Source organism: Ranitomeya variabilis, chromosome 4 (assembly GCF_051348905.1).
Source record: "Ranitomeya variabilis isolate aRanVar5 chromosome 4, aRanVar5.hap1, whole genome shotgun sequence".
In the NCBI taxonomy this organism is placed as follows: Eukaryota; Metazoa; Chordata; class Amphibia; order Anura; family Dendrobatidae; genus Ranitomeya; species Ranitomeya variabilis.
In genome coordinates this window covers 59,831,297-59,845,853 of record NC_135235.1, presented here as the reverse complement: position 1 = coordinate 59,845,853, position 14,557 = coordinate 59,831,297, and the positions used below count along the sequence as shown (strand labels likewise).

At 40.5% G+C, this 14,557-nt stretch overlaps 1 protein-coding gene across 2 annotated transcripts in view; it reads right to left on the bottom strand.

Annotated features, from left to right (window-relative positions):
* Nucleotides 1–515: 515 nt before the first annotated feature.
* LGI1 (leucine rich glioma inactivated 1) overlaps nt 516–14,557 on the bottom strand; it is a 42,074-nt gene continuing 28,032 nt past the window's right edge. For both annotated transcript variants that reach the window (XM_077258605.1, XM_077258606.1), the window contains 3 exons: nt 11,112–11,281; nt 1,794–1,958; nt 516–1,714 (listed from right to left, as the gene is read on the bottom strand). In XM_077258605.1, the coding sequence (XP_077114720.1) occupies nt 894–1,714; nt 1,794–1,958; nt 11,112–11,281 (1,156 nt within the window). In that variant the 3' untranslated portion in view covers nt 516–893. The remainder of the gene's footprint in view (nt 1,715–1,793; nt 1,959–11,111; nt 11,282–14,557) is intronic.

Sequence of the window (14,557 nt, the reverse complement as noted above, 5' to 3'; positions counted from 1 at the left end):
TTGCCCTATACCTATTCTCCTATGTTTTTGTGTATATTGATTCTGTTGGTTCCTTGCTCACACTGCATATAAGGGGATCACAATATATGTAGGAGTGAATGTGGGGGACTTGTATATAAGGGTACTGTGGGGGCTAATACTGAATATAGGGGACTGTATATTGAACTATATGGGGGCTGTGTGTGGATTCCTGCTGTATATAGGAGGTGTCAGCATACTTAATTTTGCTCAATATTAATTGAAACAATTAATATAAAATAATTATAATTAGTATATTAATATTGAGCAGAATTAATTTCAGACTATTAGTTCGGCCCTCCACAACAGTCATAGTATCTCTCGTGGCCCCCTGGGAAAATTTATTACCCACCCCTGTTTTACGTATATCTTCTCTGGTGAAAAAATGCAAAGAGAATAAGAGAGGAACAGTGGAAGTAATGTGGGGAGTGGGTATGAGTTCCAATACATCTCTTTCCAAGCTTTCCTATAATTCAGGCAAATGAATATGTAACATGGAAGACACAAAATGTAAACATTTTATTTGGCAGTTTTCTCTCCAACAGGTGAATAAATAAACGGAAAAGTAACTTTTTTATATATATATATCTCTTTTCAGATGGACATATGCCATATGCACAAATATGTACAAACTGTTAATGGAAAGGCCAGTCAACTATCAAGATTTTGTAGGTATTTTTTTTTATAGAAAAAGTACAACTTTCAAAACCACTATACATGACAAATTAATGAGGGAGAAACAAGCAATGCTTCTGTTCTGGCCTTCCTAGCTTCTGAAGCCAGTCATCCAGAATTATGTCAAGAGATAGGGTTATCATGCATTTAGTTCATACTGTCCAGGTTAAAAAGTCTTTAATGCATTCGATTTTCAATGGTCATGCACTCAGGTCAATTATAACATGTTCATATATTTGTGTGGCCCCCTTAAAACTTGAAGCAAACATGAAGTCGTGTTTGTCTATAGACACATGTGTGAAAGACCTGGGGGCTTGGATGTTTAACTCTTGAAATTTCACAAATTTTCCTTTCTCCACATCCCAATGAAAAACCTGGGTGAAGGAATAATCACTTCCCAGGATAGCATATTTGTGGTTGTTGATCTCTAAAGGCTGGAAGACCATTGACCCACGAGAAGGCATCCTTTGGATATCAGAAATTACTGAGCCTCCTTCCCATTTGATAACCCTGGAATCTCCAATGAATCGGGTAAGGCAGAGGTAGACATCATCCTTGGCTGAAAAGTGTTTCACGGCATACACGTCCTCCGTGTCTGGTATCTCCGCATGCTTTGAGAAGTTGTTGTATTTCTTGTTCCACTGGTAAATAATCGGGCGTTGCGAGCTGCTAGATAGAATGAGATGTGGCTTGTTGGCAATCTCTAGGTATTCCACATCCGTATCTCGATACCACATATGTACAGACTGGTGGGAATAAAATCCATTTCCGTTCCACTTGTAGATGGTTGTGCAACCAGCTTTCGAGCTATCAGCAACCACAAAATACCAGTTGTCATCTATCCGGAAAGTCTCAATGTCATTGGGTTTTCGGATCTTAATCACTTCAATGTCTTGAATTTTTATGAATTTGTTTGCAAAAATATCTCTCTTGTAAATATGAGAGCCACCAAACAATTGGGCCACTATGACATAGAGCTGCTTCTCGATGACTATAGGTTTGCAGACCACGGTTGATGTGCCTAAAATAACACAGAATTAATTAGAGACATATGATGAACACTTAGATTTTTTTCATCAAGAGCTGGTTGTCAATAATACCTGTGATGTTGTCATAGTTCCTGAAAGACATTTCCACATGATCCCACTCCAAAAAGACACATTTGCCAGTAAATGGTTGAGCAATGACCACATACTCATCGTTCATGTAAGTGAAGGTGTCCACAGACAGGGACTGATAGGGTAGGGACTTGTACAAAGCAAATTCTGTAATACACAAGATACGAGATCAGTTTAAGTTGATATTATAAATACGCTTTCACAGGTGGCAGATACTAATTCATACCAGTCTGAAAAACAAGGGGAGATGCGCTCATAGGGGCACCACTGCAATATCGCGCAGATGCAGACCTGTTAGGAGGTGTTGGTCTCACCCTATCTCAGTTGTGTTCACCTGAGGGTGTTGTGTTAAGAACACAACACCTTAGTTTGGCTGGGTAGTAGTGGTTGTGCTGCTAACTCCGATCCAGCGCAGGTAGCCCTTAGTAGGAAATGGAAAGATAGTGGGAGTCGATAGAAGCCTTGTGGACTAAATGCTGGAAGCATGTGCTGTGATAATACGATGTTGAGAAGTAGTAGAAGAAGATTAATTATTATATTTGGAACAACAAGTTTTGGTGTCGTAACGTAATCACTATATATGATTTTCTGTGTCGTACTGATCCCTTCCTCAGGATAACAAAGAAAGTAAAGTAAAAAAGAGGAGGAAGCTTATTCAAAGAGTATTTGAAACATTTTTTTATTTTCAGTAAAATACATTTCTAAATCCCCGCAAAAAACTGTTTGAATTGGCGTTAAAGAGGTATAGGTCACAGATGCATGTGGCTCGTGGCTCTCTACAGTAGGTCATGGGTTTTTTGCTTAATTCCTAAAGATTCAGAACTTCCATAAACTACAGTGGGGAGAGCCAAAGACATGGCTACCTGTCTAATTCACATACTACTTTCTGCAGACCCCATTTTCATGATGTATGATGCATCCAGAGATGTCTACTGCGCCTCATTTGCTTGCCACTACTCTTGTGTGTGTGACTTCCCAAATATAGTTGACCTGTCAGACAAGCAGGCGACCCCCGGTTTACAGACCATGCACCCCTGGTGTAGAGCTTTGTCCTCATATCTCTCCCATATGATAAAGAGGTCATCTATAAATCGTTGATAGAGTATGATGTCCCCTCTGTATTTAGCATTATTATGAATCTGTCTCCTCAAAATTCCCCATGAATAAGTTTGCAAAACTTGGCACTACTGTCGTCCCCATGACGGTTCCACTGGTCTGGTTATAAGTGGTCCCATTAAAATTAATTTGAGTTCTTCTAATAAAAGAAAAATTGATCATCCCTTGAAATTTAGAGTCATTTTCTAGCTAATATCCAACACATTCCAAACCGAGGGCATGATGTTAGTGTACAGTGCTGTTACATCTAGAGTTAATAAACTGTAGTTGTAAAGTGCTGGGGAATAAGTTGGTGCTATAGAAATAAAAATATTATTATTATTATTGTTGTTGCTTTCCCATCTGATATTACAAAGTTCTCTGATTAGCTGAGCTGACTCTTTGAGATAACTGGGGAGTTGTATTACATGTTCCTGTAAAATAATATCTATGGAATGGGATAGGTTACTTGTTGTAGAATTAATACCTGATATAATCGGACGACTAGGTGGATCTGTAAGAGATCCCTGGGAGGTGGTAGAAAAAAGGTCTGTTAGGGTTTTGTATGACAAAATGTTTGTTTTTTTTCATTTAAATAGAGGATTCCTTTGGTAAAGGTGTTACACACGTTGTCAAAATTGTTGGTACTCATCGTTTAATGACAGAAAAACCCACAATGGTCACAGAAATAACTTGAATCTGACAAAAGTGATAATAAAAAAAATCTATGAAAATGAACAAATGAAAGTTAGACATTGCTTTTCAACCATGCTTCCACAGAATTTTTATAAAAATAAAACTCATGAAATAGGTCTGGAAAGAAATGATGGTAATATTCTGTTGCACAACCTTTTGAGGCAATCACTGTAATCAAACGATTTCTGTAACTGTCAATGAGACTCCTGCACCTCTCGACAGGTATTTTGGCCCACTCCTCAAGAGCAATCTGCTCTAGTTGTCTCGTGTTTGAAGGTTGCCTTTTCCAGATGGCATGTTTCAGCTCTTTCCAAAGATGCTCGATAGGATTTAGGTCAGGGCTCATAGAAGGCCACTTCAGAATAGTCCAATGTTTTTCCCCTTAGCCATTCTTGGGTGTTTTAGCTGTGTGTTTTGGGTCATTATCCTGTTGCAAGACCCATGACCTGCGACTGAGACCAAGCTTTCTGACACTGGGCAGCACATTTCTCTCTAGAATCCCTTGATAGTCTTGAGATTTAATTGTACCCTGCACAGATTCTAGACACCCTGTGCCAGATGCAGCAAAGCAGCCCCAGAACATAACAGAACCTCCTTCATGTTTCACAGTAGGGGTGGTGTTCTTTTCTTGATATGCGTCATTTTTCCGTCTGTGAACATAGAGCTGATGTGCTTTGCCAAAAAGTTTATCTGGGCTCTTTTGTCACCATTCATATTATCCGTCTCTTTGATTTGTCATAAATTTTCCTTCTGCGGCCACGTCCAGGGAGGTTGGCTACAGTCCCATGGATCTTACATTTCTGAATAATATGTGCAGCTGTAGTCACAGGAACATCAAGCTGCTTGGAGATGGTCTAATAATGTTTACCTTTAACATGTTTGTCTACAATTTTCTTTCTAATCTCTAATTTCTAATTTCCTTCGCTTCCTCTGGTCCATGTTGAGTGTGATACACACCATGTCACCAAACAGCACAGTGAGTATATGTAGCCCTATATATAGGCCCGCTCACTGATTCCAAGATTGTAGACACCTGTGATGCTAGTTAGTGGACACACCTTGATTTAACATGTCCCTTTTGTCACATTATTTTCAGGGGTACCATCATTTCTGTCCAGGCCTAATTAATGAGTTTGTTTGTTTTTTAACTCTGTAGAAGCATGGTTGAAATGCAATGTCTGACTTTCATTTGTTCATTTTCATAGATTTTTTATTATTACTTTTGTCAGATTCAAGTTATTTCTGTGACCGTTGTGGGTTTTTCTGTCATTAAATGGGGGGGAACCAACAATTTTGACCACGTGTGTAGTAATTAGCTGGAAAAATTATTTTTCAACTTTCGGGAAGGGGTCCTCATTGAATAGTCTGGTAAGGTACATATATTATTGAGGAGTAGTTTATTTACTTCCTCGTGTACTCAGAATAATCCTGAATTGCGTTGCCTCCTCCTTTATCTGCCAACCTAATCATTATTTGTTTATTGTTTTTCAGGCTGTCGCTGGATCTATGTTCCTGTTTGGCCAAATTTCTCCTATTTTATTTTGGGGGGGGAGGTTGCAGCTCATATTTTTAGACCTTATGTTGTGCAATGGATGTTTTTTGGAAATGTTTTTGAAGTCATAGGACACTGGATCATAGAACTTATCAAGTGTATGGCCTTGGCTCTCTATCAGAGAAAAGATGGATTTTGTTTTCCAATCCATGTTGAAAGTTAACGTTTCCCCTTGAGATTCTTGGGTGCCATTTTGATTACAATGATGCACCATGCCCAACATTGGCATCAGTCTGACATAATATATAGCTCCCGTAGCACACACACGCTACCGTGATAAGGCGTGTGACAAGATAATGAAAAAACATAAGTAACCTGTTATATCATTATGTTTGAACACAATATATATACTAGACAACCATCTTATATCCATTTGCTTTTTATAAACAGTTTGGCTTCAAAGGCACTAATACTATAGCAATAAATATATATAAATATACAGTTATATGAAAAAGTTTGGGCACCCCTATTAATCTTAAGCGTAATGTTTTTTAAAAATTGGGGTTTTTGCAACAGCTACCGTATATACTCGAGTATAAGCCGACCCCCCTAATTTTGCAACAAAAAACTGGGAAAACTTATTGACTCGAGTATAAGCCTAGGGTGGAAAATGCAGCAGCTACCGGTAAATGTCAAAAATAAAAATAGATACCAATAAAAGTAAAATTAATTGAGACATCCGCAGGTTAAGTGTTTTTGAATATCCATATTGAATCAGGAGCCCCATATAATGTTCCATGCAGTTCATTATGGCCCCATAAGATGCCCCATATAATGCTCCATGCAGTTCATTATGGCCCCATAAGATGCCCCATATAATGCTCCATGCAGTTATGGCCCCATATAATGCCCCATATAATGCTCCATGCAATTATGGCCCCATAGATGCCCCATATAATGCTCCATGCAGTTATGGCCCCATATAATGCCCCATATAATGCTCCATGCAATTATGGCCCCATAGATGCCCCATATAATGCTCCATGCAGTTATGGCCCCATAGATGCCCCATATAATGCTCCATGCAGTTCTTTATGGCCCCATAGACGCTCCATACAGCATTGTGCCTCATGTAATGCTGCTGCACTTTTAAAAAAAAAATGACATACTCACCTCTCGTCGCTGCCCGCTGCTCCTCAGCGTCCCGTCACTTTGCACTGACTGTTCAGGCAGAGGGCGGCGCGCACACTAATACATCACCGCGCCCTCTGACCTGAACAGTCACAGCAAGAGGACGGGAAGACGGAGCTTCGGTGGAACAAGGGAAGGTAAATATACTCACCTACTCCCGACGCTCCTGATGCGGTCCCTGCATGTCCCACGGTGTACGGCGCGGCAGCTTCTTCCTGTGGTGAGCGGTCACATGGTACCGCTCATTACAGTAATGAATATGCGGCTCCACCCCTATGGGCGTGGAGTCCATATTCATAACTTTAATGAGCGGTACCACATGACCGCTGAAGAGGGGAAGAACTTGAAGCTGCCGCGCCGAACACCTTGGGACTTGCAGGGACCGCGTCAGGAGCGCCGGGAGTAGGTGAGTATTTGACAGGCGTCGCTCCCCCTCACCCACCGACCCCCCCCGCCTTCCATGACTCGAGTATAAGCCGAGAGGGGCACTTTCAGCCCATTTTTTGGGGCTGAAAATCTCGGCTTATACTCGAGTATATACGGTATTTCAGTTTCATATATCTAATAACTGTTGGACACAGTAATGTTTCTGCCTTGAAATGAGGTTTATTGTACTAACAGAAAATGTGCAATCTGCATTCAAACAAAATTTGACAGGCGCATAAGTATGGGCACCCTTATCATTTTCTTGTTTTAAATACTCCTACCTACTTTTTACTGACTTACTAAAGCACTTTATTTGGTTTTGTAACCTCATTGAGCTTTGAACTTCATAGCCAGGTTTATGCAATCATGAGAAAAGCTACTTAAAGTGGCCACTTGCAAGTTGTTCTCCTGTTTGAATCTCCTCTGAAGAGTGGCATCATGGGCTCCTCAAAACAGCTGTCAAATGATCTGAAAACAAAGATTATTCAACATACTTGTTCAGGGGAAGGATACAAAAAGCAGTCTAAGAGATTTAACCTGTCAATTTCCACTGTGAGGAACATAGTAAGGAAATGGAAGAACACAGGTACAGTTCTTGTTAAGGCCAGAAGTGGCAGGCCAAGAAAAACATCAGAAAGGCAGAGAAGAAGAATGGTGAATGCATCAACTTTCTGCACATGGCGTCACTGTGCATCGGTCAACTATACAACGCACTTTGCACAAGGAGTATGGGAGAGTGATGCGAAAGAAGCCGTTTCTGCAAGCACGCCACATACAGAATCGGCTGAGGTATGCAAAAGCACATTTGGAGAAGCCAATTTCTTTTTGGAAGAAAGTCCTGTGGACTAATGAAACCAAGATTGAGTTGTTTGGTCATACAAAAAGGCGTTATGCATGGCAGCAAAAAACACAGCATTCCAAGAAAAACACTTGCTACCCACAGTAAAATTTGGTGGAGGTTCCATCATGCTTTGGGGCTGTGTGGCCAATGCCAGCACCGGGAATCTTGTTAAAGTTGAGGGACGCATGGATTCCTCTCAGTATCAGCAGATTCTTGACAATAATGTTCATGAATCAGTGACAAAATTGAAGTTACGCAGGGGATGGATCTTTCAGCAAGACAGTGATCCAAAACACTGCTCCAAATCTACTCAGGCATTCATGCAAAGGAACAATTACACTGTTCTGGAATGGCCATCCCAGTCCCCGGACCTGAATATCATTGAACATCTGTGGGATCATTTTAAGAGGGCTGTCCATGCTCGGCGACCATCAAACTTAACTGAACTGGAATTGTTTTGTAAAGAGGAATGGTCAAAAATAACTTCATCCAGGATCCAGGAACTCATTAAAAGGTACAGGAAGCGACTAGAAGCTGTTATTTTTGCAAAAGGAGGATCTAATAAATATTAATGTCACTTTTCTGGTGAGGTGCCCATACTTATGCACCTGTCAAATTTTGTTTGAATGCAGATTGCACATTTTCTGTTAGTACAATAAACCTCATTTCAAGGCAGAAACATTACTGTGTCCAACAGTTATTAGATATATGAAACTGAAATAGCTGTTGCAAAAAAAACAATTTTTATAAAACATTAAGCTTAAGATTAATAGGGGTGACCAAACTTTTTCATATAACTGTATATATCTTTCCTGTAAAAAAATTAGCATTTAACCTTTTTTCACAAAAAATTTACTTCAGATCCTATTTGTTTTATTTTACCAAGGGTAACAGGAGAAATTGGACCTCAAAAGTTGTTGTACAATTTGTCCTGAGCACGCCGATACCTCATATGTGGGGTTAAACCACTGTTTGGGCGCATGGCAGAGCTCGGAAGGGAAGGAGCACCGTTTGACTTTTTCAACGCAGAATTGGCTGGAATTTAGATCAGACGCCATGTAGCGTTTGGAGAGCCCCTGATGTGCCTAAACAGTGGAAACCCCCCCATAAGTAACCCCATTTTGGAAACTAGACCACCCAAGCAACTTATCTAGATGTATTGTGAGAATTTTGGACCCCCAAGTGTTTCACTAAAGTTTATAACACAGCCGTGAAAATAAAAAATATTTTTTTTTCCACAAAAATGATTTCCTAGCCCCAAATTTTTATTTTCACAAGGGTAAAAGGAGAAATTGGACTGCAAAAGTTGTCCAATTTGTCCTGAGTATGCTGATACCCCATATGTGGGGGTAAACCACTGCTTGGGCGCATGGCAGAGCTCGGAAGGGAAGTAGCAACGTTTTACTTTTTCAACGCAGAATTGACTGGAATTGAGATCGGACACCATGTCGCATTTGAAGAGCCCCTGATCTGCCTAAACAGTGGAAACCCCCCAATTCTAACTCCAACCCTAACCCTAACACACCCCTAATCCCAACCATAACCCTAACCACTCCCCTAACCCGAACACACCCCTAACCCTAATCCCAACCCTAACCACACCCCTAACCCCAACACACCCCATCCCCAACACACCCCTAACCCTAATCCCAACCATAACCCTAACCATGACACACCCCCAACCCTAATCTCAACCCTAACCCCAACCGTAAACGTAATCCAAACCCTAACCCCAACTCTAGTCCCAACCCTAACTCTAGCCCCAACCCTAACCCTAATGGGAAAATGGAAATAAATACTGTAAATTTTTTTAATTTTATTATTTTTCCCTAACTAAGGGGGTGATAAAGGGGGTTTGATTTACTATTTATAACGGGTTTTTATGTTTGGCTGCTGTTACACACTAAAAGATGCTTTTTATTGCAAAAAATAGTTTTTGCATCACCACATTTTGAGAGCTATAATTTATCTATATTTTGGCCCACAGAGTCATGTGAGGTCTTGTTTTTTGCAGGACTAGTTGACGTTTTTATTGATACCATTTTCGGGCAAATGACGTTTTTTGACCTCTTTTTATTTTGGTTTTTGGGAGGTAGAATGAACAAAAACCAGCAATTCCTGAATTTCTTTTGGGGGGGAGCGTTTACACCATTCTGTGTGTGGTAAAATTGATAAAGCAGTTTTATTCATCGGATCAGTACGATTACAGCGATACCTCATTTATATTTTTTTATGTTTTGGCACTTTTACACAATAAAAACTATTTTACATAAAAAATAATTGTTTTCGCATCGCTTTATTCTGAGAGCTATAACTTTTTTACTTTTCTGCTGATGGAGCTGTATGGCAGCTTGTTTTTTGCAGGACAAGATGACGTTTTCAGCTGTACCATTTTTATTTACATCCGTCTTTTTAATCGCGTTTTATTGCACTTTTTGTTCTGCAGTATGATGATAAAGCATTGTTTTTTGCCTCGTTTTTTATTTATTTTTTTACGGTGTTCACTTAACGCGGCGATACCAAATTTGTGTACTTTTATTGTTTTTTTTTAATTTACATAAATACATGGATTTATTGGAAAAATATATTTATTTTTTTTTCTTTATTTGGGGATTTGTAAAAAAAAATATTTTTATACATTCTGATTTTTTTTTTTTACTTTATAACATTGTCCCAGGTTGAGACATTACTATATAAAGTCAGATCGCTGATCTGACACTTTGCATAACACAGTGTCAGATCAGCAATCTGACAGGCAGTGTAGGCGCCTGGTCTCACTGAAGGACCCGGAAGGACCCTGAGGTCAGTTTGGGCCCGGAGTCTCCATGGAGACCACCGGAACAACGCGATCACATCACGTTGTTCCGGTGGGAGAGCGCAGGGGGCCCCCTTCCTGCGCGATTGTTCTCTATGCCACTGTCACTACTGACAGCGGCATCAGAGGGGTTAAATGCCCACAATCGGCGCTAGCACTGATCGTGGGCATTGCTGCGGGGTGTCAGCTGTTACATACAGCTGACACCCGCACGCGATCGCCACGGCGCTCACCGTGAGATCGTGCCGCCGTACTAGCACTGCGGTTTGCGGGAATGCGGTTCCTGCAGAGCAGTACTAGTACGGCGCATGTCGGGACTCCATAATTAAACACAGTTGGACTCCAGTGAAGGAGTAGAACCATCTCAAGGAGGATCACAAGGAAATGGACAGCATGTGACTTAAGTATGAGTGTCTGAGCAAAGGGTCTGAATACTTATGACCATGTGATATTTCAGTTTTTCTTTTTTATTAAATTTGCAAAAATTTCTACATTTCTGTTTTTTTCAGTCACGATGGGGTGCAGAGTGAACATTAATGAGAAAAAAATGAACTTTTTTGAATTTACCAAATGGCTGCAATGAAACAAAGAGTGAAAAATTTAAAGGGACTGAATACTTTCTGTACCCATTGTATATACAGTATATATACTGTATACACACACAAAGATACAGAGTGAGAGAAATAGATAATGCAAGAGACATTATTCAGTGAAATATTCCCTTTAGTTTTCTGCCTTTCTTACCTGTTGTTATGCAATCAAAATCTTTAGCAGACAGATTGTTGATTTTGCGTCCCTTATATTCGGGAGGACTTTCACAATAAATCTGCTCCACCGTTGCATTGGTTTTACCAAGCCACTCTACTAGCCATTTCAATTTGCAGTCACAATGAAAGGAGTTTCCCCTGAGGTCTCTAAAATATAAAAAAGAAACAGCGTAAAGATTACAGGTAACAGAAAACAGAAGATCCACTTACTAAAATCTCATGTTTCCTGAAAACACTGACAAAAATAAATAACCAGAACAGTTTACAGGTCAGAGTTTTACTTAAGGGAGCGGTTTCGCCATTGGTCCATGTGCAAGAACAGTATATGGGTCCCTTGTGGCAAATTGCTAATTTAAAAGGATTTTTTAAAAACAGAGAATCTTATAAACCAAAGAAATAAGTATTACTTAGACTTAGTGGCTTAGACGATCCCTGCCAGTTTCAAAACTGATGGGGCACGATCCATCATTCACTTGACCATTGCTTCAATGGTGGTGTCTGCAAATACGACACTCGACTACTGAGACCAGTGATTGGGACTCGGGTGGCGGTGGATTTAAGGGGTAAGTAATGCTTATTATTTTATTTTAGAATATTTCTTACTTTTTGTCCAGGGAGCCCTTTAATTTACAGCACTGGTGCTATCCATAAACCATCTGATCTATTAGCTTTTCATGGCCATCCACCGGCAGAATTGACACGAATGGGAATATGCAAGGATTTACTTGATTTCCTAGGTAGCCGTGTGTGCCGTGTAACATTTCTTTCACATTTGATGGTTCTCTCTTTGTTCTTGCTCCCGGTGTCATTGAGTCCGTACAGCGGTATTCCCTCCACCACTGGGGACTTGCACGGAGCATTCATTTCCATTCAATGTTAATATTTATCCCATAACAGATTTCCTCCTGTGATTTACTCTGCCAGGAAATCTCCAGACATGTAATTAATAAGGAGTTTCCATTAAACAATTCTGAAGGAAAACTCTTCATGGATAATAAAACAAGTGTAACTTGATATTCCAAGTCATCTAGGGACTTCTGGTCTGAAGAATATTGGATTTTCCCATAGTATACTAAAGAGGACGGGACCTAATGCACAATGTATGTATCTACTTGTACAGGAGTTCTGAAGTTCAGAGGGAAGATTTGGTACCAGAATTGTATTATCCCAAAATAACAAGTACAAACTTAGTAAATCTGACGCCTTTTGATCTAAGTCACAAGATCTGGTCTATCGTAAGAAAAAAGGAAAAAGAACGCATACATATACACAATGAACACTTTAAGGGAAGTTGGCAGAACCATTCGCCCCTCTAAACAGCCACTATTGTCTTAAAGGGAACCTGTCAGACGATTCATGCCCCCCACAATTGCAGCTAGGTATATTATTCTCTGAAACGCTCTCAAATTTTAAAAGAAAATATACTTTGAAGATCTTCCTAAATCTCTTCGCAGTGCTCCTAGAGGTGATTGACGGGTCTTTTCCTAGGTCCACGCAAGGGAAAATCATCTGCAATGGCACTGAGAAGATCTTGCCGGATTTGGAGCTGGACTAGTCTGGTCTCTGACTATGGTCACCTGTAGAATCTTTAAAGTAACTGTGGGGAGCCGACTGTCAATCAACTTGACGTCTGCAGTGACGCCCCATCGATAGATAGAGCAGACCGGAAGAGACAGAGCTCCTCTGGGACGAGATGTAAAGTGAAGCATGGGAATCGCCGACTGAGGGGGCAGAGATTGTCCCTGTTCCGAATAGGCAGGTAGTTAGCAGCTATCTGCCGGTTAGTCCTTGGCCCCATACACAAAAATAATTAAAGTCTGAGAAAACCCCTTTAAAGGCTCCATTTAAAGTGCAGCATGTAACAATTAAACCTGTCACTACAAATATTTTTTCATGTGTGGTTACTTGTGGCTGATTGAGGCGGTTGCTCTCTCCTGAACAGTCATGCTGGCCAGCTGCATTCTGACAGCTCCATGAGCATCCAGTGCATGCGCAGTAAAGGAAGGTATACTGGCCTTGGCTTCTGTACATGCGCTTGATGCAGCCAGAGTCGGCTTGGGTTGACTATTGGCCAGGCGGAAGCAATTAAGTCAGAAAGGGGCTGGCCAACATGACTGTATGGACCCATACAGCTCATCGGCTTTCTGGTGCTTCTGTAGCTTCACCAATCTGATCTGGACAAACATACTTCTGTCTCAGCCATGAAGGGCTGACATGGAAATAGCTTCTTACACCAAACCGAACCACACTAGATGTTAAAGCGTACATGGATTATTCTGATGCTAACCTAGAATTTCCTACTTTAAAACAGCTTTCCTAAATCAGACAAAACATGTAATATATTTATGTCTGGCTAATGCCATTTGACCAGCTACAGCCTGAAGTCCACTTTGTAATGATTAATGGAGGCACCGTATGACATGGATAGTAGGCTGTGGTATAATTCCAAAATTGACAGAAGATCCCATACCACAATTATCCATAAATCCTGGAGCTTTATCAAAGAATTAACGCGTTTCAAGCTAGCACACGCATTTCATAGCCATGTTAAGTAACCAATTGTACATTTGCATAGAGAAGTTCTGGTGTGCATGGCTAGCTTCACGAAAGTCTACTGCCCATTTTGGTTATGGATCATCTTCACATTTCCGTTTTGTATAGTGGAAGATGTTGACCGGCCAACTGAGACAGACATAGGGAGAATGGCCAACTCATATTGGTGCCTTTAGTATCAGCCATATTTTTAATCCCCCATCCTAGAAACTTCCTGACGCTGTCACTGACCACAGTGAAAAAACGTGTCGTTCCTTTATTCACTTCAATATATGTGGAGGATAAAACATCAGCAACAACAGAAATAAAAACAGTATCAACGCGTTTCTGGTGACAGAGCACCCTTAGCCATGACTAAGGGTGCTCTGTCACCAGAAACGCGTTGATACTGTTTTTATTTCTGTTGTTGCTGATGTTTTATCCTCCACATATATTGAAGTGAATAAAGGAACGACACGTTTTTTCACTATCTCGTTGAGCTGGATGTTTCCTTCTTCCTTGATCCTTCTACGCCCTGACACAGCGGTTCCGTGCTCCGAGTATCCAGGGATGTTAACTATGGTGAGCTGGACTTTGCTTTGTTCTATTTTACTGACCACAGTACATGTACATCCACACTGCACAGTTTTCTAGGGACAACGGGAATCTCTCCTTTAGTCATTGTCTGTTATGTCATTAAGACCAGTTCCTAGAATTAAGGAGCCAAAGTGCTTGCTAATGCTCAGTAATTGATTCCATTGGTGCCTGACCGCTTATGTGCCATACAAATCAATTAATAGTATCATATTCTGAGTTCTGGAAAACTCGAGACACTCCAGACAGACCCTTACAGAGGTATAGGAAATTGCAGCCCTGTCTTAATGAGAATCA